General features: G+C 41.5%; 1 protein-coding gene across 2 annotated transcripts; it reads right to left on the reverse strand.

The window, feature by feature from the left end:
- On the reverse strand, window positions 1-22,904 carry sardh (sarcosine dehydrogenase). 2 transcript variants are annotated; one of them, XM_022245357.2, is made up of 16 exons: window positions 22,746-22,904; window positions 16,165-16,552; window positions 14,293-14,471; window positions 13,524-13,703; window positions 12,871-12,994; window positions 12,250-12,455; window positions 11,006-11,135; window positions 10,088-10,265; window positions 9,596-9,737; window positions 8,889-8,972; window positions 8,132-8,245; window positions 7,638-7,776; window positions 7,253-7,511; window positions 6,409-6,665; window positions 5,551-5,719; window positions 1-5,133 (listed from the first exon to the last, which is right to left on the reverse strand). In XM_022245357.2, the coding sequence occupies exons 2-16, from the start codon at window positions 16,475-16,477 to the stop codon at window positions 4,863-4,865; spliced, it is 2,745 nt and encodes a 914-aa protein (XP_022101049.2). In that variant the 5' UTR covers window positions 16,478-16,552; window positions 22,746-22,904; the 3' UTR covers window positions 1-4,862. The 2 variants fall into 2 exon arrangements, with proteins under 2 accessions (XP_022101049.2, XP_022101050.2); XM_022245358.2 differs by lacking the exon at window positions 22,746-22,904 and adding an exon at window positions 18,453-18,610.
- Window positions 22,905-26,960: the final 4,056 nt, after the last annotated feature.

Genomic DNA, 26,960 nt, shown 5'->3' on the forward strand with positions numbered 1-26,960 from the left:
TTTGAAGGTGAGTCTTGAACCATGAAGATGGCTTTATTTCAGACTGGCACTTTTCAGTCGGTTCTAAAAGATAATGAATCAAAACTGAATCTCCACATTGCAACGTGACAGAGACAAAAGAAATACAGCTCGAATCTGGAAATTGCAATGGAGTAAAAAAGGTTGAAATTTGCTGAAGGCAAAAATCTTGAATACAGATATCATCTCAATGTGAAGATACATTTATACACCACCATGATTACTGGGTTAGAAAAATAAGTACATTGTACTTACAACTATTATTTGTGAACAAAAATTAAACTGCCTTGTACATGTCTGTGGCCTATAATCATGCATACATCTTGTCATACCCAAGTGTTAAGACTGCGTAGACAATAAGCCTTTTGCGAGTTAACTTTGACCAAAATCTGTTACACTGAGTTCTTTAAATTCATGTGAACATAACTTTAATTCTCCTTACTAAAACCACTGTTGCTATACCTCGTGATTTGGGGCAAGCTTTTGCTTAGTTAGAGACACCTTGCAACAATACACTGTTCTCAATGGATAAGAAGGGTGCAAACGAACCAGTCCATTCCAGAGATGATGGTCACTATGCAAAAGCTTGCCCCGAATCATGAGGTATCGCAACAGTGTCTTTAGTCTGGGGAATTCAAATTCTTATGTTTATGTGCAGTCAGATAACTCAGTGCACCAGATCTTATTCAAATTGAACTCGCAAATGGCTTATTTCCCTGTGCACACTCTACCCTTTCTGGCTTGCGTAAATACCCTGAGTTAAAAAAAAACATCACTGCATTATCAGAGGATGTTGCTGGTGACCCAAACTTTGTTGGTCCTTAATTCAATATGGAGACTGGCATATGACAGTACCTCTCCATATCCGTGGAATCTACAAGAACAAGGCAACATTTTTAAAGGTACCCACAACAGTTTACCATGAATTCCTTTGCTATCTTGTCTGAGCTGGAGTGCACGCAGGTTGATGTACGTTTCACAGGAGATGTGCTGAGCACATTTTTTTTTAATGTACAGCCTTTGCTTGTGCACTTTAGACATCTGAAGTGATGTGTACAAGGCATTAGCGCGTGAACCTGTGAGTGAACCAACACACGAGAGAGAATACTCCATTCGTTTGCACTACACTTCCTGGTTTAAAATGACTTTGGCACTCTACGAAGGTGCACAAGCCCAACTGAAATACATCCCAGCAACCTCTCTCCTGTGCTTGTGAGGGTGCACTTCAACTCAGAGCATTAATTAGTGAAAGGGATTGGCTGTCCCCTACCACCTTGAACAGGGCCGATTCCTATTAAAGTCAGTCCCTCTCTTATGTTGGATCAGAGTCTACTGTGTCCCTATAGGTGCCCATTTATACAGACATTCCAATTTCCACAACGTAACAAATATCAAACACAATAGTTTCCTATGGCGCTGTTTACCCTGACAGCGGGCGATGCGATACCATGATAAACCACATCAGTGTTTACAAACCTATGTGATTTTTCAAAGATACTGCACCGAGGAGCACACTTTGGTAAAAAGTTGACAGAGGCAGACCTTCTTCTGGGGTGGAACTCTAACCAGCATACCTCGTTAGCTAAAATCTGCAAGACCATTGTTGAATTGTCTGCAAAGACACCTGTGTTTAACTTTCAGATATATATGAGTGCACTGCCACATAAAACCTCAGTGCATGGAATACTGTGTATTGGTTTGACAAAATTGAATGTGAGGTAAAATTGATAAAGTAAAAATCAACCTCTGATATACAAATTATTAATCTGAAGAGTAACTTTCATTACACTTTACCAATAGATTGTGAATCTTGATTAGCCAAGAGCCAGTCAAATAGCATTCCCTATTTTAGCTATCTTCTTGCGCATAGGCAAAAGAACATAAGAGGGCCAACAGCAACCAAAGAACTGTACACATTGCTACTGGTACTGTGTGAAATGCATATCAGTTTGTGCGCGTTGCCCGTGACGTACATTCCAAAGTGCTAGCACTACAGAGCTGGGTTCAAATAATGTGTGAAGTGGTAGTTTGGAAAAGCGATGGTAAATTTTCAACAAATTTCTTATTCAAATTAGGGAATTTTTATATGCAGTTACATGTATATCACATTAATAAGTATTCACTGAAATCAAGCAGAATCTGTGATAGAGGTGTTATCCGCCCCGAGTTGAAGTGCACCCCTAAGCGGCAAAAGAAAGACAGCTGATTGTAAGTTTTCCATGCAGGTTCTTGCAGGCATTCTGCATGTACACAAAGACCATACATTAAGGAATAAATTCGTTACGCGTACTCAGCGTACTCCACGTCAAACGCTCCACTGATCTCTATTATAAACGCGCGCCAATAAAGTGAGCATTTATGTCTGTGGTGGGTACCAAAAACACGCCCTCTTTTGTTCCGCTTGGAGCAGATTAAGCAAAATTGACTGTTTTATCTCATGGTGTAGTGAAACAAGCCTTCCTTGCTGGTCCATCAGGGAACATTCCATTTTCCCATGGTGAAAATAGAATTCTCCATGGATCAACTGGAGAGGCTCATTTCACTGAACCCTATAAAGCAGTCAATATTTGTTTCATATATTACAAGAAGTCATGAGCGTTTCTAGATAAAAAAAACCCAAAACTTCCCAGCCTTACATGAATATTTAATTCAAAGACTACAATCCATAAATCAAATCCAAAATAATGGGATAAAGATTGGTCCCCAAAACACGAGTGCTACTGCCATTCTCCAAATCACAACTTTTTTTAGTGTAAAATTACTCATTCTATGTGATGAATTAGCAAACTTAGTATAACTCTAGGAGATTACCAACAATGCTGATGTTTCACCAAATTCAGACCTCCAATTTTTCCTCAGAGAATATCACTGTACTCCTATTAAATTGTAACACGGTCGTGATATGGTAATTAGACAACATCGTACCTACACCAACTGTACAGCTTTATCTCCACTCTCCAGCATCTCATTCAGGATGTTGGATCTGCACTGGACCAACATCAAACATCAATCAGAGAGTCTGGAAGCTTGAATCCTGCCATGAGGTTTTCTTCTTTTTTATACAAAAAGTGCACATATGGTACTAAAAATATCCGACTCTACAAAATTTTTCTAAATTTTAGAGATTTAATAATATAGGAAAATTTCTGTCCAATTCAAATATTTCACATTATTTTCTTCAAAAATAAGACAGTAAACTTCAGTCATAATATCTAAAATAACTGCACGATACAATTATCGTATCCGAGACACCAAACCAAAATTGAATGCATGTAATTAGACCAAAAAATTATTCGAAATAGTTTGTCCCTTTTCTTCCATTTTGGGTTTGCTACCTGCATTAACCATTTCCTGCCAGGTGCTTTTAAAAATGCAGTGCCTACATACGGGCGATTTTCAAAATTTTCCGTATTCAAAAATCCTCAAAAGTTCATAATTTCACTTAATGGACGTTTACACCTACACCAATGACTGTCTGGTGGTTACTCTAATCTGACAGGCAACCTTCATTGACCCCCAAGTATTTCAACCAGGCCTGCTGCCATGTCAAGACAGCCCAGAATTGCGAGGTGTTACGTAATTTCCTTTGGTCCCAGTAAATGCCTGTGGCATCTTTTCAAACGCGGCTGGATTAGCGTGCAGCGGTAACGTATCGCTCATCGATGGGGAGCTGGAGCACTTTTGTCCGCCGTGCTAATCTGAGGGTGCGCTATGCCGAAAAAAGTTGTATGCTGTTTCAATGCAATGATGGATTACCTCTGATAAATGCAAGCTGAAAAATGATGGCAATTCCCAGCAGCAGGGTGCGCTATGCCGAAAATAGTTGTATGCTGTTTCAAAGCAATGATGGATTACCTCTGATAAATGCAAGCTGAAAAATGATGGCAATTCCCAGCAGCAGGGTGCGCTATGCCGAAAATAGTTGTATGCTGTTTCAATGCAATGATGGATTACCTCTGATACATGCAAGCTGAAAAATGACGGCAATTCCCAGCAGCATGTCTTTTGTTCCCGAGTATGGTCTTTTGTTACAAAGCCCAGCTCTTTTGTCCAATTTCTGGCACCCCGGCTATGCATACAAACCACAAACAGGGTTCCCCGGCAGCATATGGTCAAGTCATGAGTTTGAAGCCCAAGAATGCAATCTAGTTTTGAAGGGTAGCTGCAATCAATTTGTTTTAATACAAACCATATTAATGAGACCCTCCCAGGAAAAAGCCTCAATGTTACACTGGTTTGTCCTGCGTTTTGTAGATGTTGCTGGACGCAATCCCATTCTTAGAAATGTTTTCAGTTAGTAAATCTGGGGTTCACAATTTGAACAGAAAAGCCTACCGGTATGTACTGAACTATGTCTTCCCTAGATGACTTTGCAGCAACAGCGGCCTCATTTTTCCAGGAAAGCATGGATATTTTAATTGATTGAAAATGTGCATTTTTCACTGAAGAAGTATACAAAGTGAAGAAAAATGCCGTGTAAGAAAAATTCATAGCAGCGACACTTTAAGATGTATGCCCCCTGCTGATAATACCAACAGGCTGTCCTGTTTTGTTTTTTATTCTGTCATTCATATCAAGACTTGTTCTACTTTCATCACACCACCGGTCAAAAAAAGACTTACCCAAGTAATTTGTTAATAGTAGGTAAATGAAATAAGGAAATGTAGTCATACCAATAGAAGCATGTAGACAAAGCAATTAAAAGGAAACAAGTATGCTTTCTTCCCCAAAGTGCCACCTAAATCTCACATCTCAACTGTCTCCTACACATAACTGTGCTTTTAAAGAAATTGAGGGTAGACAAAGTCACTGTGTGGCATGCCATCTTACTTGGTCGTTCAAACCTAATTGCCCTCGTAAATGCCCTTCAGTCGCTTGTTCTGGGGGTCAAAGGGGCTTTTCAGGTGGATCTGGGCAGGATAGATCTCACCCATTCTCTCAATTGTGTAGTCACCCTCCTGAAGGAATTCATTGGTGACGGCATCGCCGTTGGGATTGCTCACATAGCCGTAGCCCAGGTTCTGGTTGATGTAGTAGCCATACTCCCCCCGCCGAATGTGACCCACGACTTGGCCGTTGCGTCGGATGCATTCAAAGCCGAGGAGGGGCACATGGCTGCATTAAAAAGAGACAGAGATGGGAAAGCATGACTCAATGCCAGTCACACTCTCCTCCCACACTCCACATAAAAACATGTAAAAATACTATCGTCAATTGTGATACATTCAAGCAAAACGGGTCTTTTGTTAACCCTGGTCAAGTGTGCCGGTTTTTCTTGAAGTGAAAACCCCATGTTGATACAATCTTTGTTTAAGAAGTACAAGAAGTTGGAACAAGTAAAGATGTGATGAGGGTTTTTATTTCCAGACTTATTTCACTTTGCTTGATGGCACCATATTTGGGCATCTTGTTTTTTTAGACTTTCTTCAGTGGGCATGAGTTAAGTGTGGAATATGCAAATTAGCAGTCACTGTGTCAATCAGAACCCTGTACAAAATCCAACACAGAATTTCTATATCTCATGTCACTCACTCCTCTATTGTGAAGCAGGCCCTCTTCTTGCGGATCCCCTCAGCTTTTTGCTTTTCCACTGCCCCTCTACCAAGGAATTGAGTGTCTGTCTTCAACTTGCACAAAAAGCCTAGTCCACTCTCATGAGGGGTGTCCTCTGCCCGCAGGTCACTACGCCACAGGTGATAGCCTGAAAAACAAAGAAACATGTAAACTCAGAAAAACATAAGAAAAAGAAACCACTAAAATACTAGAAGATTCAGAAGGAATTGAAATAGAGCCAAACCACAATTACTTTGCATAAGGCTTGATGCCCTTTGAAAGTTGAAAGACAGACTGTGTGCCATTGGTTTCTGGCATACATATTATTACCTGAATTTGAGTGTGGTGCACAGACAAGCACTAGTCAGGAGAGTAGAATGCCACAGGGGCATGTTCACGTCCAACAAACCAACCAACCCAACTCAACCCAACCCAACCCAACCCAACCCAAATAAACCTAAGCCAGCCCAACCCAACTCAACCCAACCCAACCCAACTCAACCCAACCCAAATGAACCTAAGCCAGCCCAACCCAACCCAACCCAACCCAACCCAAATAAACCTAAGCCAGCCCAACCCAACTCAACCCAACCCAAATGAACCTAAGCCAGCCTAACCCAACCCAACCCAACTCAACCCAACCCAACCCAAATGAACCTAAGCCAGCCCAACCCAACCCATACCAACCCAACCCAAATCAACCCAACCCAAATCAACCCAACCCATACCAACCCAACCCAAATGAACCTAAGCCAGCCCAACCCTACTCAATCCAACAATCCCCAACTTGCCAAACTCAAACTCCATCTAGACAAGGCATTTCATTGGCCATCCCACCTTTCTCTAAACTCAGCGAGTCCAGCGCCCGGTACCCTCCATTCACAATACCGAACTTGGCCCCCGCCTCCATAATGGCCTGGTGGATGGCGACTGCTGCCTCATTACTGAAATGCATCTCCCATCCCAGCTCCCCCACGAAGGACAGCCGGAGGGCCCGAGCTTTGTGCCCAGCTATGTCAATCACTTGGTGGGTATAGAAGGGGAAGGCTTTGTCGCTGAGATCCGCCGAGGTGAGTGACTGCAGAAGCTCTCGACTGATAACAACAAAAACGACCAAAAACGTAACAGAAATCCGATCTCTTGTTTACGCCCTAACTTTTGGCTAGATAAAACACTGTGGGCTACCTTGTAGGTTCCTAACAGAATGTGCAAGAAATGGTTTCTGAAAATTGACACTTTTGAGGAAAACCTCCGATACAGCTTACTAAGAGACAAAAGTTTGTGGGGGGTTAAAATAGTACATTTGAAACAGGAGATGGGCTTGGGGATGATAAATGCACTGAGCTGAAGGTAACGTCCAGGCTAGGGCCTGGAGACAGTAATGTACACATGTGCAAGACAAAGGCTGTGTCCGAAACAGGCTTCCAGAGCTATGGCTATGTATACTGTCCACGCGTTTCCACATACTTTCAATGGAGTGAAGACCTAGCTCTAAACAACAGATTCAGATGCAGCCAAACGTCCTTGCTGACCTACGAAATGGCCTCACTACTAGTGTAGCACTTTTTGCTAGAGGGCAGGGATTCTTTGATCACATGTACATCTAGCAGAGCCATGAATACAAGGTTCTAGATCCATTTCTGGAGTGTCAAATTAAGGTGAGAAGTCTTCAGACACATGCCTTTTGGGACCCTGTATGCTCAAAACACCCATGTCTTCAGAGTGGTCCAGAATGCTGCAGTCAAACTGCTCGTCCTCCATGATGGTTTTCATGTGTGTCTTGACATGCTGGGCCACGCCCCCTCCTGCTGCTACATAGAAGCCCCGCCCATCAAAGGCTGGGTCGAGAGCAGAGCCCGTGCCACTCTCAATCATGGACACAGTCAGGTCGCATTCAACGCCCCCAGCCTTATTTAGGGCACAGGTGTAGACAACAGACCCTGGAATACAAAGCAAGTTTAACAGCCCTTTCAAAGAAATGTTGGCTCTGTAATAAACCACCTTATTGCAATAAGAACAGGTAACTAGTTTCAGTAAAACCCACAGAACAACTCCCTGTGCCTTACCAGCTGGCTTGGACATATTGTTGGTGAAAATCCAGTCCATTGCTTTCTGCGCATCCGGCCCCGTCACGTACATCTTGCCAAAGTAGGACATGTTGAAGATGGCAACGCTTTCCCTGCACGTCATACACTCCTTCTCAATCTGCGAAAATATAAACCAATCAGGTACCCCCCTCCAGTGAAAAATCCACACTGGCTTTGTTGAGGCTGACACAGCACAGAACAGCACCTCAAGTAACCCAGAAAATTGCAAACAGAAGGTTTGCATGGCCGTTATCTTGCAGGCCTGTGATTTTGTTCCATGGAGTATGCACAAAGGACGGTTCCCCGTGGAACAATGAACTGCCCTGCCAGATGGCTACCACGCAAAGCCTCTATTGAATGATGCAGTAACATTTCTTCCATTAGCCCTCATCTGGACTTTCACCACATGGCTCCTTTAATGTCAGCATATTCTCCTGCAGCTGACTACCAGAAAATCAATGGCAAACACTTACAATGTTGTGGTGCTTGGGGAAGTCAAAGGTGTAATCGTCGCCAAGCAACTGCTTGTAGCGGTAGTTCTCGTGCTTAGGGTGGTCATAGTAGCCATAATAGTCATACTTCAAAACCTGGTGGAGCAAATCATGTAATGGGTCGTTCTATAAGACCAGGGTCCAAAAGTGTGAAAATTGTCTGTCCCTGTTACACCTGACCTGTGTAATTTTATGTCAAAATATCACTGAAATTAATATCAAACTATTTTTTATATGTTTGGCAGGTAATTTGCATTATTTCATCACTCTTGGAAATTAGAGAATGTGTTCTGAATTTATAAAGTCATATTTAAAATGTCCAAAAGATTGGACCCCTAATTTATAGAATGACTCTGATCTGCAAGTTTACATGTGAATGGAACAGCAATGGGTCACAAAACTGCCCAACTTCAATTTGATAATCCCTATAAAATACAGTGGTTAATTAATGCTTTTTTAAACAATATTTTATTTCAGAATTTAAAAAATATACATTTTCATAAGTAAAAGAGGTTAGGTAACACCGTAACTGAAAAAAGTAATGAACATTTTTTGTAACACTGAATCCAACAAGCATTTCAAAAAGTTATTATTTTGACTATTGGAATCCACTGAGGATTGTGCATCTGTTTCATAGCGATATAACCAGTACAGATCCGTTGTTCTGATATATTTACACGTCACTGTTACTGCTGTTCAGGGAAAGGCATTTGTAATTAGGCAGATGGACAGTGATTACCGGAGCAGGTCCATCTGTAGCAAACCAGCCTGGCCTCTCCCACCCAAGCCTCTCTTGGTAAACACATCCCGCATCTTCAAGGACCTGCGGTACAAATAAAAGGGTAATGGGCGAGTCTGTGCGCAAGGGGCACGGCGAGTTTCAGTAAGAAAAAGGTATGTGGGCTCGTGAATTTACTGAGCCACGGTCGTCATTAGCACTGATGCCAAAGTCATCACAGGTAAAGGGGGAGTGTGGCTGAGTGGTTTAAGGGCTTGTAACTCATGATAAAAGGGTCAGGGTCCAACTGCTGTCAATAAGCTGTGGCTTTGAGTGAGTCACTTCACACCTGCTTGCCTCATTCTACCCAGGAGAATAATTGGGTATCACCATTAGCTGGAGAGCCACCTGCAATGGATGGACATCCCATCCAGGGGAGTACAAAAATATTCTCAACAGTTTCATGCCAAGAACACCAGAGACAAAGACCGGCCTGATAAGCCACGATAGCTTGGGACAGACGTTTTCATGATATAAATAGCCAATAGTGGGGATAAGAACATGCTGTCTGCTGTACATACGTATGTATGATTAAATCCTGTAAATTCAAAGAGTCCAAAGCTGACAGGATGGGACCCTATGGTGAAATGAACAATAAAAAGATGCTGACGACTGCTTATCGGCCCATATCCCCATTATTTATGATTGCACTCTTCTGAATCCTGTACCTTGTGCAAAGCATCTTTCCTCATCAATCTACCAGCCAGAGGTTCATCATGGGGGAACACAGTGGAGTAGTTCTTGGCGTAGGCTTCCTGGCTACGCTCATCCACCCAGGCCAAGTTGCGGCTCACCTTGGGGTCAAATCGTCTGCAGAAGACAAGAGGTTTAACAAACTTCAAAGAACGGAATTCTTCCACCGATGATGATATTGAGAAGTGCTCACACAAGAATAGCTGCAGCACTGTTGCTTATAAACCAAATTCCTCCAAACAATGCCAGCAATTCAACAATAGTAACAATGATCATGACAATAGAATTAAAAAACAAAAACTGAACTAAAATGAAACAAAACAATGGAGGGAGAAAAGGCCTAAAACTTTTAACAACTACAAAAACACACAGGGACGAATACATTGCAGTTACATGGGTTGACAGCACTTGCTGGTAGTTCACGGCCTTTACATAGTGTACTGTTTCACCAAAGTCAATCTTCTAACCTGATGTCATAGCCATACATGTCCAGCTCTGGCCTGCCGTCCACAATCCAGTGGGCCATTTGCTTGCCTGTGCCACCTCCCAGCATCAGGCCGGAGCTGTTCATTGCACAGTTCAGGTAGAACCCCCTGACCTCGGGAGATTCTCCCATCAGAGGCTTGTGGTCTGGAGTGAAGGACTCTGCAAGGCAGCCCAAGAAGTAAAAAACAAGTTACTGATTGTATTCAAGTACTCTTGGTAACTCCAATGCCACGTGATCCAACTGAATATGATGCTAATCCCAGCACCTATTGCGAATCAATCTGCTCCGTGCAGGAACAAAAGACAACATAGTTTTACACAGCAATAAGGTCCAACTGCAGGGACCTCACAATCTGCATGCCCAAGTTTATGTCCATTTGGCATTGGACAAGCTCGGCATGTGACCAATTCCTGTGAAATGCATGTTCTTCGGGTCTGTGCCATATCGAAGGCCATATTATACAGGGTAGCTTTGCAAGAATGGATGTGCTAGCGATCTGTTAACCACATTAAGCACAAGGACCAATATCAAACAACTGCTGGCCACAGTAATAGACCTCTACCATGGGACCCTCATCTTGCTCTTCTAATCTTCAACCTAGTGTAACCAAAATGAGGCTGGAAGAGAAAATAGTCTGTTTCCTTGTATCAATATGTGAAGTTGTATTTCTATTGCCAATGGGTCTAAAAGAACCAAGACAAATATAGCACCATCATGATAACAGAATATATCTAAAGCAAACTCCATGCTCCATGCAAGCAGAGCTGAGTGTCACAAGGAGACGCCATCTCTACTTATGGCGTCGGCTCTCATTCCTGTAAGGAGATAATACTGTTTTCACTGCATCCGGCCATCCTGCAAAATGTTCAGGCACACAACTTAGGAGTCTCAGTCTTACCCGGTCCACAGACCGTCGATTTGATGCCTGTGGTTTCCAGCACAGGTATGCGATTCACACAACCGTCAATGTTGAAACCAAAGACGTCCCAGTCCAACTCAAACAAAGAAAAAGCAAAGTCGTTCTTAACCTGTCAACACAACAAGCAAACAAATTGTGGAAATGAGCTTGCTGTTCTATCTATGGACAGCAGACATTTCTTCAGAACAAGTCCCCATGTCCTAAAATGAAGTGCAAGAATAAACACTGTTTTTCCAAAGCACCTCATACACCAGGCAGAAACCTGACACATTTCACTTTGAATCAGTCAGTACAACGTAGCTCCTTGTAACGTTTATTGTTTTAATGTAATAATTGTAAATCAAACTGAAATTTAGCCTTTGGCTGCAAGAGTTTGGTTAATAGACCATAAATAATAAAATAATAATAATAATCAGTTTTGTTGGAATAAAGTGAAATGCTTAGATGTGGTATTTAAACCTGTGGTATTTGCATAAGAGGTCAGCCAACTTCCTTGGGTGACAAAGGTCAGGCATTGCTCAAAAACAATGACATTGGAAAAACACGAAACCCGAGAAGTCATCGTCTTGCTAGCTCAGTCAGTGAAACACAAAGTCCAGCATTTTTGAAGTTACAGGTTCCCATCTCATCTCAATTAATTTTTGGCTGTTGTTTTTACAATTGAAAATATACTTGTTTTGAACAGACATAGTCATCTTATGTCAGGTACCCAGTATGCAGAGGACTTTGACCACCTGCTCACTGTATTAAATTTGTCCAAGGTGTCATGCTATTTTCAGCCAAAAATACCAACTTTTCGAACAAGACAGCACAAGTGTCACCAACAAAGATGGACTTTAACAAATGTTCATCCTTGGTGGTAATTTGTTCAAGATAATTTGTGCAACATTTCTCTCTCCATTATCAATTTCTTGAATTTTAAATTTTTTTAAATTGTTGCGGAATGACAATTGTTGCAATGTCCTGTCTTCGCCCTTGGCCACTTGAGGGCTAAACAGAATTAATGCTTAACCTCCATGGACTAGTTTCAGCCTCTGCGTGCATACTAACTCAATGGGAATCCCTTATGCATGGGGACGAGTACCGACATCACCCAGCACTGCATACAGAAATAACAAGGACCTACTTAAGCATCGTTCGTGCAACAGCACAGGAAATCCTAAGATATTTACATGTCACTCTGTGTGAGGTAGCTAAGCATGAATCCATTACTTTCCACTCACCTGCTTCCAGAAGATCGGGTTTGGTTCATAGCCCCCGAAGGCAAGCCCATCCCCCTGAACTTTAAGGTAGACAGAGGCATCATGATCACGCACATTGGGCATGCCATGGATTCCCTCGATTCTCTCCGACACCACATAGTGATGATGCATGGCAGTAAGGGGGACAGATACCCCAGCCATCTGACCAATGTACGGTGACCAGACTCCTGCAGGTCACAGAGTGCACACACAAAAATATTACCACAGTCACAGTCAAAGGTAAACTGAGAGAGTATATCACAGCTGGCAGGGATGAGCCTTGAAAAAAAAGTAGTCCCGGCTGGTGGAGTGTCAGCTGCAAGAATGGACAACTCACACACACTGGCCAACTGAATAGATCAACATGTACACCCATACATTCATGCACATACACAAATACACTTTTGACTGTTGAAATACACATTTTAAATTTAAATAAAGGAGAAAAAACAAACAGTACTACATGTACATATCAGTCTCTTTTGAGCCTTGTTTTCTCCATCCAAACTTTAAATACGATCAGCTAACAGCAAACTCTTCAAGGCAGGCTAAAATGCATACACAATATAAGACCCGTTACTGTAATCTGCCCCAGCAATTTACCACACGCGTTGACCACATTGGATGTTTTGATGGTCCCAGACACAGTCTCAACGCCCTTGACCCGCTTCACCCCGTACTCATCCTCGCCTACCTGTATCCCTGTGACTGGACAGTTGGTCAACACCTGACAACAAAAGCAGGAGCAGCAACAGTTTATATTGAAGAAAGTTGCAATAGATCCTTTAACGATTTTAACTCTGGAATGATACTGCAAGCAGGGGTGGGATGGAGAGGGGTGGTTGGAAGCAGGGGTGGGAGGGTAAGGGGTGGTGAGTGGGATTTTCGGGGAGGCTTGGGCAAAAGCTTATCTGTCTGTGGCTGTTAGATACCAGTGGTGAATCAACATGTAAATGTAAATTTCCATCAACATGTAAATGTAAATTTCCATAATGTTTCAATTTGTCATACATGCGAGTCCATGGGGCATCCATTCAACCTTTTAAAGCTATCTGTCCAGAGCTGGACCAAGAGAGGGTGTAATTTTCCTGATTTCACTGATTTTTGCTGATTCACGAACGCCTGTGAAACGCACGCATTATGGTTGCGTCACTACCAGCAAAATAAATACTTCCAACCACCATGGCTCTTTTTAACCGATGAGGGGGTGCTTCTGCTCAAAGCAGATAACGAGATGAAAAATATGTTGGACTTACTTTGGCCCCAAGTTTAGTGGCACCCCGAGTCAGTGCAGAGCAGAAACCGGCAGGGTCAATGCTACCATCAGAGGGCGAGTACAGAGTGCCGTAGATGTCGGATGTGTTCATCAGCGGGAAGAGCTTTTTGGTTTCGTCAGGTGACAGGACAAAGGACTCGATACCATACACCTTGCCCAGCTATTGGTAAGGGTGACAAGAGAGAAGGAAGAATGCAATCATGGTATTTCAGATCAACCTTTAAAAGAGCAAAACAGAATGAAGTGCTCAGCAAGGTTACCGTAGCTCTAATCAACTGCAACCTATTTTTCAGTTCAGAAAAAAATAACAACATACCGGACTGGTATAACGAATGCTGTTATACCGAACATTCAGCTTTGACAGACATACACTTAAGCTCCATGTACAGTATGCCTTGTTGGTTAATATTCCCCAAGGATTACTAGGATTTACACACTGAGTCATTCAAGGATGCAAACAAAACACAAGGACATCTGACAACTTTTTGCCAAATCATTCTTGCCCCTAATCTGCTGAAAGGTAGTGATGCATCCCTAAAGCCAGTTTTGTCGAGCAGCCCAAAAAAAACCTATGAATTTGTCAAGAGACATATTTACACGATCTAAGTAAAATCAGCCAAACTCCAGATAAAAGGAACCAGTTTGACTATTGAGCTGTTTGCTAAGCATTAATTTCTTCCGTGCTTGGTAAATTTCAGAGTCTAGCAACTCCAAGAATTGGAGTTGGCCCCTAGACTACTAGCACTCACAGTGGCTAGTCGCTTGTACTCATCTAGACGTTCCTTGTTGTTGGCGATAAAGAGGCCACCATTCTCCACCCAGCCTGGCACCACACCAGTCTCCGCTTCCAGCACTGTGCGGACGAGATGAGCCATGTACATCAGTAGCTGCACTTCCACGTCCGAGGGCCTCAGATTCCAGACCAAGCCTGAGACAGACAACCACAGGGGCCAGGGGACAAACATGTAAGGGCAACGGAACATTCTCTCTGTTGCTGAATGATATTCTTCCCATTTGTGTGGATGCGAGTCTTTCATAACTTGTTTTGAAAAATGCCAGAATAGATTCCAAGTATTTACAAGTATCCATGTACATGTATCACATGACCTTATCATTCTGAAAATTCCTGTCCGAATAACTCCCTGCATTACTTACTGGAACATTCATTTTTGAGCTCCAGCCTTGAAGTGTGTTAGGCCAAAATACATGTGAGAACTTAACCATAAGCTTACGTATTCATTCAGGCATTGCCCCCCAAAAAATCAACCTTTACACAACCGAATACAGAAGAACTGCAAAGCAAGCTGAATACAAGAAAATGGAACAAACTCCAATAATGGATTTTGTCATGTAGTGAATTGGAAAAAACAACCTCAATATTACTTGGTGTGATGTACACTGGAGTTACGCCAGCTGACTGAACTAGTTTTCTGCCAATCATAGGTCATGTAGTTCACAGTACATGTACAAGTCTGTATTTCAATGAGATTTTTAAAAAAGTAGAAATCTGTATACATTTTGATTTGGAACTATTCCTATGTGGTCTTTTTTCACATCTTTTGATGACTATTTTTCCTTTGGTGTCTTAGTACATGCAATGTCTATTAAAGTAAAGTGTCTTAATGCATATTGCATGATCCCAATGCTTTATTATATTAGAAGTTATGTGTATTGTTTATGGTTTTGATGTTTTCATTATTTTATTGTCTATTGTAATATTTCTTATACGCATTTTTTATGATTTTTAATGTATTTTGATGTACCACTTTGCTATTCAACCTTAGGGTTGCAAGTACATGTAACTGGCAATAAACCAGTAATAATAATAATCTTTATTGCATCTCAGAGTGCAACGCTGTTAGCAAAGTTGGATATTACTGTAAAGCCTGGTTTCTATATTGACACACATGTAAGAGAAACAGAGAGCATCACAAACTATTTCCTAACAATAAGCAATTACCGGTACACGTCTACATGTATATGGAAACACTCCATCATAACTGACGTATACAGGGACGGTGCCAGTCAGCAAACTTGAACTATATTCACCTTTGCCGACTGTCTGTGTTGAATTGCCAGAGTACAAACCTGCATGCTGGCATGAATGGCGTACAACAATGTCCCTCTCATTTAGTGCCGCTTATTTCACCCAATTTTGTCCTTAATACTAACATATGGTACCCCAATTGTCAACAAATAGCTGACCACAGCCAAAATATATCAAACTGACATATCAGTTTAGATTTAAGAGATGGTATTGCCAACTAAACAGGCATGTTATGCAAAAATTTCTGAGTTTCGGATGCCATTTAGTTTAAAACTTTTTGGTGGAGTAACGTCCTGCAGCATCTCTTCCATGACAGTCTGCGTCTTGACGTGTCATCGGCATAAATTATGACCATGTGGAAACTACATGTACGTCTATTTGAATAGGGTTGTACACAGTGTACGCACCCATCCTCAGAACTGCATAGTATTGTCAAAATGTTGTAGTTGTAGTTGGAAATGGCATGTGTGTCTATGGAATGCGCCAGTCAGTGGCTGCAGCAATTCCTGATGTAGGCGCGTGCATTACCAGCTGTAGCTCTTTGATTTGGACACGACACAAACATGTAACCAACCTCCGGTATGCCATGTGGTGCCCGAAGTCAACTGGTCCCGTTCCACCAAGACTGCGTTGGTCACCCCCAGGTGGGCCAGATGGTAGAGGGTGCTGCAGCCGATGGACCCACCCCCAATGACCACCACGTCAGCCTGGGCTGGCACCGAGTCCGGTCGGCTTTTGTCGGTACTCTCCAATGTCTCATACGGGACGCCGCTCTCGGCTTTCTGGCTGCAGCAAGCGCAGCTGGTCACCAGTGGCCTGGCTGCTGCCACGGCTGCCTGCTGCCGCGGCCTGAAGAAAGTGGATGCCCTGACCAAAGATCGCCACATCCTGCTAGAGTGCTGATTGGAGACTACCTCTGACTGTCAGTCCTGCCTACAAGGTAACAACCTTGTCACATCAAACTAGAATTTGACCAAGGCAAAGGGAAGAAGAAATAAAACATGAATTACAGTGAATAGCTCAGATTTTTCACATCTGAAATTCAAGAAATTTAAAATCCTTTGTGTTTACAATTAATCAATTATTTCTAGCCACAACCGTGATGTCTACGAGTTGGCTACAAGGGGACCATGCTGTACATGTATACACATAGATAAATGCTGAAAATCAGCATTTCTTGTTTGTAACGTTTCATCGGAGTGACTTTCATTTCTTCAATAACAGCCTGAGCTTCAGTTGCAGTATGCATGCACATCTACATACGTCAGCAATAAATAATATATGAAATTCATTACAGCAATCAATAAAACTGGTTGAGAATACATGTACTATATTCTCTGTGCTTTAAGCTTAAAACAACTGGAAAACCAGCCTTGTTGCATACGGGACACAGACACATTACATTATTCCTTGTTCCTTGAGTGCGAGCATGATAACCAATTTATCTTCAAGCAAACTTGACACGCAGTAAAGAAAGTAAAGGGGCCTGCTGGTATGTGTGCCTTACAGGAAAAAAGAAGACAAAAGATAGAGGTATCATACGACGCACAACAAAAACAGTAACACAGATGTACCACAATTCTGCCATTTTATCTAGAGAGCATGGGAATTATTTCTGTTTTGACTCATTTCAATAACAATAATAACAACAGGGCTTAATTACACAAAGAAAGAACTTAATACTATAGAATTGTACTTGCATTTAAACACATGTGATGGTCAGCACCGGCAACTTGAACACGCCACTTTTGAATATACAGTCATGCAGATGTGCGCTTGCTTTTAGCGTTAATATAGCACAATGCGTTAAGTTAGAACAGTGCTTTACGCAAGGTTTGATATGAAACGTTTTATATATATCACACTGTTTGTTGCGAATGTTGAGAATTCAACTTTGCCCGAAGATAATTGTTTTTATCATAACTTTTGTGAAATTCACTATACATGTGCAGGTACATGATAAGTATATTTACACAATACACTATACTGGTGCTCAAGCCATTCACAAACACAATGTGTGTGTGTACATGTACATGTACAGTACATATGTACACCATACATACATGTAGAAATGCAGAATTAAGTGCCTGCAGCCGGAACAGTTGCAATATATCGTTAACCACAATTTTCACAAAGAGGCAAATTTCTCCATGCTGCATAAAAAGTAAACTTTCAAGAAAATGACATCTGAAGTTGACCCATTTTGCATGGATTATCTTCAGTAGTTGCATGTTTTAACCTACAATTAATTTGCCCCTTCGTGAAAACTCATAAACAACATGTAGCGAAGCGTATAATGAAATGGTACGTGCTGTCACCAAGACCTTGGCATATGATGGAGTAGTTGATTTGGCCAAAAAAATAAATGGAATTGGAAAAGTGGTGATTTTTGGAAAAATTCGTCTTTTCATGAAAACGGTGAAGTATGCAAGGGAAAGAGGAGTAACATGTACAAGTCCACTTTGTGGTCCAGCCAATATTGCGTACTCTTCATGCAGCACAGAAACAACATGTATAACAACGTCCAATATCTCACTACCTGTACATGTACATGTCAAGAATAATACAAATAAAATTGAAGCATTTTGAAGTTTCATAATTGAATCCTGTTTTGAAACACATTAACAGCACTTTCAGCAAGCTTTGATCATTACAGACACAAAGAAGACCTTCAAGATATGACTGTACATATACAGTATACTACAATAGTTGCTTCTATACGCATGCCTGTACATATACTGTGTCTTCATTAATCTTACAGCTATCAGTGAAGGGAAAATTTAACACTCGAAAGAAATGTGTGCAAAATATCTTCCAACAGTTTTGTAAATGTACAATTGGTTAAAGATACCATAACTTTACCTGCACTGCATCATCTGCATGCACCTGCACGGTACCTCGTCTTGCAATTCAAAACCTGCTACTTGTACAATATTGCCCATATTGGGAATTTTACAAACCAGCCAAAACCAGTTCAATGCAGTGCACACTCAGTTTGGGGAATGGTGTGTTTAGAGTTACAGAACCTCATAGGCACTGAATCTGGCTGCACAACACAGACCCGTACCAGTTATCAATGACCATGGATGAACTTTGGACCGCCTCATACTGTACAGGTATATCACTCCTGGGCTAAGTGTTAGCCTGGCTAAATCAGAGAATATCTCCTTAATTGATCAGTCAATAAGTTACAAAAGTGAGATTGGGTGATAAAAACTCCATAAACCATTTGGAAGAGGGATTGTTATGAAAACACAAATGAATAATGTACCTGTAACTCTTCATTAGGGCTTTTAAACTGGCAACGGGTAATTCTATAAATTTGGGGTCCAAAAGTGACAATTTTATGTCCCTGTTACACCTGACCTGTGTAATTTGACATGGAAATATGGAAATTGATTTCATACATGGAAATTGATTTCAAAGTATTTCTATTTGTTTGGCAGGTAATTTGCATCAATTCATTACTCTCAGAAATTAGAGAATGTGTTCTGAATAACAAAATAATGTCAGATGTGGCAGTGACACAAAAAATTGGACCCTAATTTATAGATTGACCCAAATTGCAATGATCATGCAGACTATACATGTAGATCTTGCACTCAGCATTTCTGTTCAGTGTTAAACAAAGGACAAAAGCTGAGTGTTTCAACTTTCCATGACTCCAAAAATACTGGAGAAATTCGTATTTCCACCGTTGCAAATCCTAGAGCTTGGTTCAGAGCTGGTTTTTGGAGCTGGGGGGTACTTCCAATGTAATAAAGTTGAATTTGATTTGTCAAATTGAATGGATCTACGCGTAGCTGACGAAGTGCCATGATGCACTGTTACACTTTCAAATTATTTTTGGTTTGACACGACTGTGGAGGGGCATTAGGTTGATACTTCATGAAACACCTACATGTATCAATTTAACGTACATACATGTATTTCGGAAAGACTTCCATCTGGACGTCATTTGACACCCTGCGTACAAATCCTATGAGACTGGTCTAAAACTGTTTTTATGTAAAGGCTTAAATATTATCTCTGCTAATTTGACTTTTCTAGATACGTCTTACTGATGGCTGATTAACAACTGCTAGGGAAACTTAGTGATGTCCATATTATGGAAATCTTACCATTATTTGACAGGGACGGATATATTTGTGAGACCATTAAGCATCAGCCATGATGAAAGGATCTGCCAAAACTGGGGGGCCAATGCCAATAACCCCGGTCAAAGAAGTGGGAAGAGGGACAGTGGCCCCTCTGGTCTGCTCCCCTTTCGCTGCCAGTGTCATTATTTCTCCTACCCTTGTGGCTGCCCTAGAGGTCTTATGTGGGAGGTTTGGTATGATATTCAAGCCTTGGGTGGGTTTTTTCTTCTCTTTTTGGAAATAATTTTTTTACTGTTGGCGCAATACACAAGGACATGGAAGGGGCTGCTCCAGGGGTGGGGATTTGTCACGAAGTGGCATAGATGGGAAATAATTGCTGATCTAGTACAGCTCATTCGTGGCTCCAAGAAAAGGCCAACTAGGGCCATAAGCGCATCCCCCCCCGAAAAAGAAGCCAATTATCATTATTTTTTTTTAAACAGTACAACCAGCAGGGCCTATAATGAAAGAGAGGTGATTCATCATTTTGGGCTAATGGGCTTCCTTCCCAAATCATGTACAAATCCTCCCAAAGTTACAATGTAGCTTGACCCCAGGGACAGACCACTAAGTGTAAAGTAACTTTACTTGTACAGAATTTCCACCCTCGTACCCTCCCCATAAAAATTGTCCCCTGGAAAATGTGGGTAGATCTGCACATGGTGGAGCTAAGTTTTCAGGCCTATGTGTACATTTATCAGTTCTAGCCTAGCTTCCTGGCATGGGGAGATTCGTCAATACATTTTCACATTTACATGTAGCTTAAACACATTAACTCCAGCCCCAGGAGCTGGGAAATTAAAATTTCCTGACGTATTGCCAGGATTTTTCAAGGGGGCCGAGGGGAGGGGACAAAGTACACATCAGCAATGAACCAATTTAACCATTCATATCATTTTTATTAAAAAATAACAGTTCAAAGATGTCAATTTTGACAATTTTTCAAGCAAAGCAACATCCCATCTATTACTGGTTGATTTCTTTTCCTTTTTAGTTTTCAATTTTTTTTTGACAAAGTGCTTTTCCCGCGTCCCTCAATTCTCATGTTTCCTGTTATCCCAAACAGCCACAGCAATATGGTCATGGGATAAGAGATGGAGTTACTCAACCCTGGCAATACATTCAGGTAGCTGTATAATTATGGAGGAAGGCATTAACTTCCTCCGTGGTACGAGGTATGATGTATGAGGCGTAGTCCAAGTGCTAATACTCTACAGATTGCCATCATTATAAAACATCTGGCCATGACAGGTTGATTCTCATCATAAAGAACACCGTTACAAAATACTGTTATACAGAACAGATTCTGAGAATCCCACTCGCTTGAATTCTTATGTCTTTCTTTGTTTATCCACTCCATTTCAACAAAACCATGGTTAGGCTATGAGAATGAAAGTTATAGATTTGCGTCCACGGCCCGCATGCTCCAAAACACCCCACCGAAAAATTCATCATTTACAAAAAATTTTATTTATTTTCACAAAAAGACTATCAAGAAACATTTCAAATTCCAAATCATCAAGCAGCAATGAAAGGGTATAAAAGACGCATACCTACTAGGTACCACCGCATACCTGCCTACTACACAAACAATTGAATTCTCTGATACATGCATACGCACTTCTCTGGGTATACAGCGCGCACTGCCACTAGACTACGTCTTACTAAAAAAAATGTGCTCATGCTTTTCCAAAATGTTCCTGACGCAAAGTTAAAACTTTCATTCTTAATGCCTTAAAACAAAGTAATTTGTCTGGTCCCTGTCGAGAGTCAACTGTAGGCTTATAATATACCGGTAGGCCTAGTTAGAGTCCTCGCGACGTACATGTACGGCCTGAACACTTCCCCTATTCAGACTGCTGACTTACATGTAGGCCTACATGTTCTTCCTTATTATAGCCTTAGCTTCGCATATCCAATGCCCCAGTCATCATGCGCTCCGCTCCCACAAACGTGCGTATGGGAGTGTGGCGAACGACAAACCACACAGTCTAGTCAAGTCATAAGGCAATAAGAACAAAAGTTTTAGATTTGCATTTGGAACATTTTGGCATGTATGGAAAAACATGAGGCTCTTTTTATATGGCCCCTTTTCATTTATGATGATATGCATATACATGTACATGTATTGCTGGCCAACCCAAGACATGCAAAAGGACATGTATTTTAGGTACATGCATACATGAGTTAGGACACCGTTCAGTTGAGGAACGTATATTTTTAAAATAGGAAATTGTGATTAAAATTTGTTTTTTTCCTCACGTTCTAATTTCCAATTTCAATTTTTTTTAAATTTCAAGTGAAGCCAACATTTACCGGTACATGTAACTCTTTGAAATGAGGCACAAATAAGAACAAAGATTTCATAATATAGAAAATTATATATTTCAAAATACAGATTTTAAGCTTTCCAGTCAAAATCAACACATACATTCATTTTTGTGTAGGGCCTAGAAAAAAATCAGTTTGCTCTGTATTTACATATATGGGGCCTATGTACAAAAATGTCCAAAATCATCTCCAAACATCCCGACTTAAAATCAATTTTACTTTGCTTTGCAGGGACCGACAATGGAATCCAAACTTACATACATGTGTACATATAGGCCTAGGCCTATAGCTTCTTAATTCTTAGGACATCCTCTCCAAGATCACGTTAAAAGAAAACCAAAAAATCGTTGAAACATATATGAACCTCCCTTCCACAGTACCACAAGTGCCAGGTGACAGTGCTGCTTTACATGTTTTATGATTTGGGATTTGAATACCCCCAGAACTGTGGGGTCAGACGTCCCCCCCCACCCTGACAGCCTGAGCAGTCCTGGGGTAGGATTTGAAATAGGCCTAACTTTTTGGGGGGGAAATGAAATTTTTGAAAATGATTACTTTTTTCAGCGGGTGTTTCCGCACAGGGTCAGAGAGGGGAAAAAAGATGGCTGAAATCTCTAAACAGTAACGGGACCGGTGAAATTTCATGGATTTTCTCCTAATAGTAGGCCTAGTAAGATGGTCTTACCAGACTGTACCCGATCACGCATACACGTAGCGAGCCAGCCATGCAGGTACTGTAACCCAACTCTCCCAGACGTCGCGTCAACGTACTATACTGTACATGTACAACATGGGAGTAGCCATACTCCGGTCCTGTCTCCTGCGACAACGGCTTGGAATTTTGATCACAAGAGGCACGGGGTACGAGCCGTAGCCAGTGTTCCATACTTGTGCATGCCGTAGTCTCGCATGGAGACGTCGCAGCACAGGTTGCGTTCCCAACAGTAACACACTCCCCCAGAGTGCAACATAAATTGTTGAAATTTTTTCTTGTAGCGGTTTTCCTGAAGATGTATGTACCCATATATATATAAATTTAATGTTTGTAATGACACACATTATAAAGCCAAAAGTGCAAAAGGTTTTTAAAAATAGATATTGAGCCTTTTCATGCAACATCGTCATTAGAAGCGAGTTTCGATCTTTGAAATACTAACTGATTTTTATCGACACCATTACGTCCTAATGAAGTCTACATTATTCGAATATCAACTGGACTTTCGGTTATGCAATGAATTGCCGTGACAGAATAATATCACGGCGAACCAGATTTTTAAGTTCGTGAATCTGGCTATAAAAACCTTTTGCAAGCTAATAGCCATCAGCCTGACCTTAAGTTCAACGTTGGCTTCATATGTATGTATTGTACATTCTTGTGAAAGCTACTCTGATTTTATTTATACGAAGAGACAAAATAAGCGAATTTTCACTGCTCGAGAAAGGCTAATGCATATTTGATTACATAAGATCATTGACTAAACCTTCCTAGGAAAAGAAATTAACCCCCCCCGTACTTGCATAGTACATGCTATATCCGCTCCGAGCGGAGCGAAAGAGGGCGTGCTTGTAAGTGAAATGATTTATAAACGCTGGGGACGCTATCGAAAACCGAATTTTTCACTTTGTCTGAGTTCGGGCGGCTAGCTTGTTCTCGTTTGTTCACGAACAGCTCGATTTGTTGTTCGTGGGTCGGTCGCTCGAACGCCCGAAATGTACAACCGGTTATGAGCGCTAGTAATTATTTGTGGCAAGCAACATGCAACATGGCAGCGTCCTTGTGCATTCTTCGAGAGTTAATGTTGGATAACTGGGCTAACTTCTTTTCCATTTAAAAATAGTCATATCCGTCATGGAAAATTATTCATGTTAATTTTGCAAAACTTTCCATTGTCTTCGGCTTTTTAAAGCCATATCGGTACTTTTTGGGGCTGTTCAAAAATTAAATCTCACGAGTTTCTCCGTGTGTTCGTGTAAAACCCTGACGATGAGGTGGTGTGTGATCCTGTTCCGAGAGCAGTGTTCTTGGGTAGTGTTCCCGCCGTTCGAGCGCGAGAACACGAAACCCGTGTCAAGAACGGACGCCCGAACTCGAATGGTTATGGTTGCACTACACCAAGTACGCGCCCTCAGAAGTGTGCAAAATCCGACCAAAATAGCGCCGCCTGGTGACTCTGGGGAAGAGGTTGGCCTCCGTTTTTTCACTGGAAATTCAAGATTATGACCAGAAGATCACTTTTTGTTTCAATTTTTGGAGGTTAGCTACAAACAAAATTTTTATTCGCCTTTCCCCGAAGATACCCAAACAGTAGTAAAAGTATGCACTCAGCTCTGCTTGTAGCCGCCCGCCTCTATCCAAAATAGGCCTGCAATTTGGGGGGTGATTTTGATTTGTGGGAATAATTTGAAATGTAATTGGTTAACTCACAAAAATTGCAAAGAAATTGAAAGATTAGGGACCAGACAATAATTTAATTTGTGGTTCAGAAATCTAAGGGATGTTCACATGCATGTTATTGGGCCTTGCACAGTGCTGATTTTACAGTGTGGGGCTTGAATTAGTGGACTGTATACCCTTTAGTATATTCCCGGAAGTTAAATTCGAGAGGCACCAGCGTTCATAGATACACTCTACTGAATTGACGGTCCGTTTATATCTGTAATAAATATCTGCCAATAGGGGCGTTTCGCAATAGTGGGCCTCCAAGAGTTTGCATCGCGTTGGCCAATCACAATGCGCAAAATCTGTGGACCCAGTGTCCGTTTGGAAAGGGTAGACAGATTTCGCGCGCTGTCATTGGCCAACGCATTGCAAACTCTTGGAGGCGCACTATTGTTCATCGCCCCTATTCGACAATAACTTAGTCATGATTCGTAGTACGACAACTTTTATCCTTACACTGCAGGGCCTTGACCTAGGGGATTAAGGCTTGCGGGTCAAAGTCATGGCCCTGAGAATCAAAACCTTCGCTCCAATCATATGATATGTAAATAAAGTGTGAATATTCACTGACAACCCATCTTCCATCTTTATTCGATTTACATTTTGACACTCTGAATTTGCAAGTTTTATTGAAAGATAGCTGCAATCAATTTGTTTTACTGCAAACCTTCAAAATGCACCTTTCTGTTTCAGTTTCTTACTTCCAGCTTTTGTTTCGCTATTGTCTTTTTGCTTTCATGCTAACGAGTATAATCTATAGGCCTATTCATAAGCGCAACTGTAATGCTATCCCGGGAAGAAAGCTTCAATGTAACGTTGAACTGTAAAAAAAGTGACTGACGAGAAAATGCAGGTATTAAATACGAAGAAGCACACTGATGTATTCACATCAACATTTCATACAACTGAAGATACGACAACTTCAGGTCTACGATGGTGAAAATGAATTACAATATGACAAGAAAAGTGCTTGTTCAACAACATCTTTATATGGACAAGGAATTTGCTGTAAAGATGTTCTCTTCACGGGGCAAAGTGTCTGAAGAGCTATGCACCACACATCAGATCCACCACACAACACAGCATGTTTAGCAGAACTATTGGGTTCCCAATTCGGCTGTCATTTTATGTTAGTAAAGGAAACGCGAGAAAACGCCCCCTTACCTAAGGCAGAATTAGCTTGTCATTCACATAATGTACATGTACTATGAAAGAGTTCGAACATGTAGACAGGTGTATAGCCGTTGTCCGGGAACTTGCCATATTGATGCGCGTTCATTTAAAAACAATGAAGAGAATCTCTCAGGAAGAACATTTGATATTCTGAATGTGTAGTTTTGCTATTTGATGCACTATTGTAGCGTTTTAATCATTCAGCCTTTACACAGCAACATTCTGTGAGGTGAGGTTAATGATTTTGTAAATTCCTTAATTAATATGAACAACAAAAGCAATATCTCTGAAATGGCCGAGTGATTAAGCTCGCGGTAATCAGATCATTAGACAGTGGGTTCAAATCCCAGGGGTGGCTTTTTATTTTCCCAGCGCTTGCTGTCAGTCAGTAGCTATAAGAGACTCCCCCCCCGCCAAATACCAACAGTACCTTTGCCGACCGGGTGATGTAACCTTACTGCATAATTTACTTGTGACTTATGTTCAGTAACTATGTTAAAAAGTAGATTTGTAGAGTATAAAACCCTGAAAGTATGTTGAGAAATCGAGTTGGAACTTTGCAAGCAGAGAGCTAAAGTCTGATGAGACCAACTTCGATGCTTTGAGCCTGTGAAATGTTTCCATATTGAGAAAATACTTGATTTGTGAAGTATTTTGTTATAACTATACTTGTTAAGAAGGAAACAGGAGGTTTTTCCTCATCAACTCCATATTTGACTGTGAGGAGCTTTGCATGAGGTTAAGTTTGGAGAATAAAAGAAACTCGTATTCTTATTCCAACTTCTGTTTGTCAACAAAGACTTCTTTAAGTCTGAATTGTCTGTACACTTGGGCCAGGACGATTGCTTCGAGTTCGGTTACTGAGACTCAAAATTCAGCGCTACTAAAAACATCTCACGTCAATTGATTAAGGAGTCGAGGTTGTTACATGGTGTAGGCTCTTCTGTTGGGACTGTCCGCGAAGTCCAGGTGAGCGCCTTAGTACAGGTTCGAGATGTATGGCCGACTCGGCGGCCGAGGCTTGTCTCGTTTACTCCCTTGCATGGCCGCTCGAACCCTTTTGGGGGTTAAATGGGTGGGCAGGGAGGAAGTGTGGTGGGCCGGGAACCCCGAGACCCCAGAAGAGTCCTATATGGAAGCCGGTAACTGCGATTCCTTGCGAATTTCAGGAGTCCGTGCGCCTGAATGCTTGGTCAACACCGCATAGCTTTTGGATTTTTCCTTCACCGCATTTTTTATGTCCCTGGGCGCAGAACTCACAAGGCAGTTTTTTAGGTTTAAATACAG

Source organism: Acanthaster planci, linkage group LG11 (assembly GCF_054643075.1).
Source record: "Acanthaster planci isolate LZ-2023a linkage group LG11, COTS_SCS, whole genome shotgun sequence".
In the NCBI taxonomy this organism is placed as follows: Eukaryota; Metazoa; Echinodermata; class Asteroidea; order Valvatida; family Acanthasteridae; genus Acanthaster; species Acanthaster planci.